This window comes from Oncorhynchus kisutch, unplaced genomic scaffold (assembly GCF_002021735.2).
Source record: "Oncorhynchus kisutch isolate 150728-3 unplaced genomic scaffold, Okis_V2 Okis07a-Okis12b_hom, whole genome shotgun sequence".
In the NCBI taxonomy this organism is placed as follows: domain Eukaryota; kingdom Metazoa; phylum Chordata; class Actinopteri; order Salmoniformes; family Salmonidae; genus Oncorhynchus; species Oncorhynchus kisutch.
Genome location: NW_022261984.1, coordinates 16,637,232 through 16,639,731, shown reverse-complemented (window position 1 = coordinate 16,639,731; position 2,500 = coordinate 16,637,232). Strand labels below are relative to the sequence as shown.

The window sequence follows — 2,500 nt, the reverse complement described above, 5'->3', positions numbered from 1 at the left end:
ATTTAACCCCCCATGTAGGTCCCAGTCATTTAACCCCCCTATGTAGGTCCCAGTCATTTACCCCCCCCCCCCATGTAGGTCCCAGTCATTTAACCCCCCATGTAGGTCCCAGTCATTTAACCCCCCCATGTAGGTCCCAGTCATTTAACCCCCCATGTAGGTCCCAGTCATTTAACCCCATGTATGTCCCAGTTATTTAACCACCCATGTAGGTCCCAGTCATTACCACCCCATGTAGGTCCCAGTCATTTAACCCCCCCATGTAGGTCCCAGTCATTTAACCCCCCATGTAGGTCCCAGTCATTTAACCCCCCATGTAGGTCCCAGTCATTTACCCCCATGTAGGTCCCAGACTCCCTGATAGGAGAGTCTGTTAAATGACTCCCTACTGTAGTGGCTCTGGATAAGAGAGTCTGTTAAATGACTCCCTACTGTAGTGACTCTGGATAGGAGCCATCTGCTAAATGACTCGCGTGTTAATGTAGGTATCTGCAGGCCGACCCAGAGCACTTTGACCTGCGTGATCTGAAGACTAAGTTTGATGTGATCCTGCTGGAGCCCCCGCTAGAGGAGTACTACAGAGAGTCAGGAATACCCCACACAGAGCGCTACTGGAACTGGGACGATGTGAGTTACTGGGGGGGGGGGGGGGTACTGGACCTGGGACGATGTGAGTTACTGGGGGGGGTACTACTGAGTTACTGGGGGGGGGGGGGGTACTGGACCTGGGATGTGAGTTACTGGGGGGGGTACTACTGGACCTGGGACGATGTGAGTTACTGGGGGGGGGGGGGTACTACTGGACCTGGGACGATGTGAGTTACTGGGGGGGGGTACTACTGGACCTGGGACGATGTGAGTTACTGGGGGGGAGGGGGGTACTGGACCTGGGACGATGTGAGTTACTGGGGGGGAGGGGGGTACTGGACCTGGGACGATGTGAGTTACTGGGGGGGGGTACTGGACCTGGGACGATGTGAGTTACTGGGGGGGGTACTACTGGACCTGGGACGATGTGAGTTACTGGGGGGGGGGGGTACTACTGGACCTGGGACGATGTGAGTTACTGGGGGGGGGTACTACTGGACCTGGGACGATGTGAGTTACTGGGGGGGAGGGGGGTACTGGACCTGGGACGATGTGAGTTACTGGGGGGGGGGTACTACTGGACCTGGGACGATGTGAGTTACTGGGGGGGGTACTACTGGACCTGGGATGATGTGAGTTACTGGGGGGGGGGGGTACTACTGGACCTGGGACGATGTGAGTTACTGGGGGGGGGGGTACTACTGGACCTGGGACGATGTGAGTTACTGGGGGGGGTACTACTGGACCTGGGACGATGTGAGTTACTGGGGGGGGAGGGGGGTACTGGACCTGGGACGATGTGAGTTACTGGGGGGGGGGGGTACTGGACCTGGGACGATGTGAGTTACTGGGGGGGGGGGGGGGGGTACTGGACCTGGGACGATGTGAGTTACTGGGGGGGGGGGGGTACTACTGAGTTACTGGGGGGGGGGGGTACTGGACCTGGGACGATGTGAGTTACTGGGGGGGGGGGGTACTACTGGACCTGGGACGATGTGAGTTACTGGGGGGGGGGTACTGGACCTGGGACGATGTGAGTTACTGGGCAGGGGGGGTACTACTGGACCTGGGACGATGCGAGTTACTGGGGAGGGTGGTACTGGACCTGGGACGATGTGAGTTACTGGGGGGGGGTACTACTGGACCTGGGACGATGTGAGTTACTGGGGGGGGGGGGTACTACTGGACCTGGGACGATGTGAGTTACTGGGGGGGGGGTACTGGACCTGGGACGATGTGAGTTACTGGGGGGGGGGTACTGGACCTGGGACGATGTGAGTTACTGGGGGGGGGTACTACTGGACCTGGGACGATGTGAGTTACTGTGGGGGGGGGGGTACTACTGAGTTACTGGGGGGGGGGGGGGGTACTGGACCTGGGACGATGTGAGTTACTGGGGGGGGGGTACTACTGGACCTGGGACGATGTGAGTTACTGGGGGGGGGGGGGTGACTGGACCTGGGACGATGTGAGTTACTGGGGGGTGGGTACTACTGAGTTACTGGGGGGGGTACTACTGAGTTACTGGGGGGGGGGGGGGGGGGGGGTACTACTGAGTTACTGGGGGGGGGTACTACAGAATTACTTGGGGGGGGGGTTACTACTGAGTTAACTGGGGGGGGGGGGGTACTGGACGCTGGGACGATGTGAGTTACTGGGGGGGGGTACGACAGAGTTACTGGGGGGGGTACTACTGAGTTACTGGGGGGGGGGGTACTACTGAGTTACTGGGGGGGGTACTACTGAGTTAACTGTGGGGGGGTACTACTGAGTTACTGGGGGGGGGGGGTACTACTGAGTTACTGGGGGGGGTACTACTGAGTTTACTGGGGGGGGTTACTACTGATGTTACTGGGGGGGGGTACTACTGAGTTACTGGGGGGGGGGTACTACTGTGGTTACTGGGGGGGGG

At 59.2% G+C, this 2,500-nt stretch overlaps 1 protein-coding gene across 1 annotated transcript in view; it reads left to right on the top strand.

Annotated features, from left to right (window-relative positions):
- Positions 1–2,500, top strand: part of LOC116360189 (N6-adenosine-methyltransferase non-catalytic subunit-like) — a gene marked incomplete in the record, with an annotated part of 21,553 nt that overhangs the window by 14,016 nt on the left and 5,037 nt on the right. Inside the window, 1 exon segment of the mRNA XM_031815043.1 lies at positions 486–627. Coding sequence (XP_031670903.1) covers positions 486–627 — 142 coding nt within the window.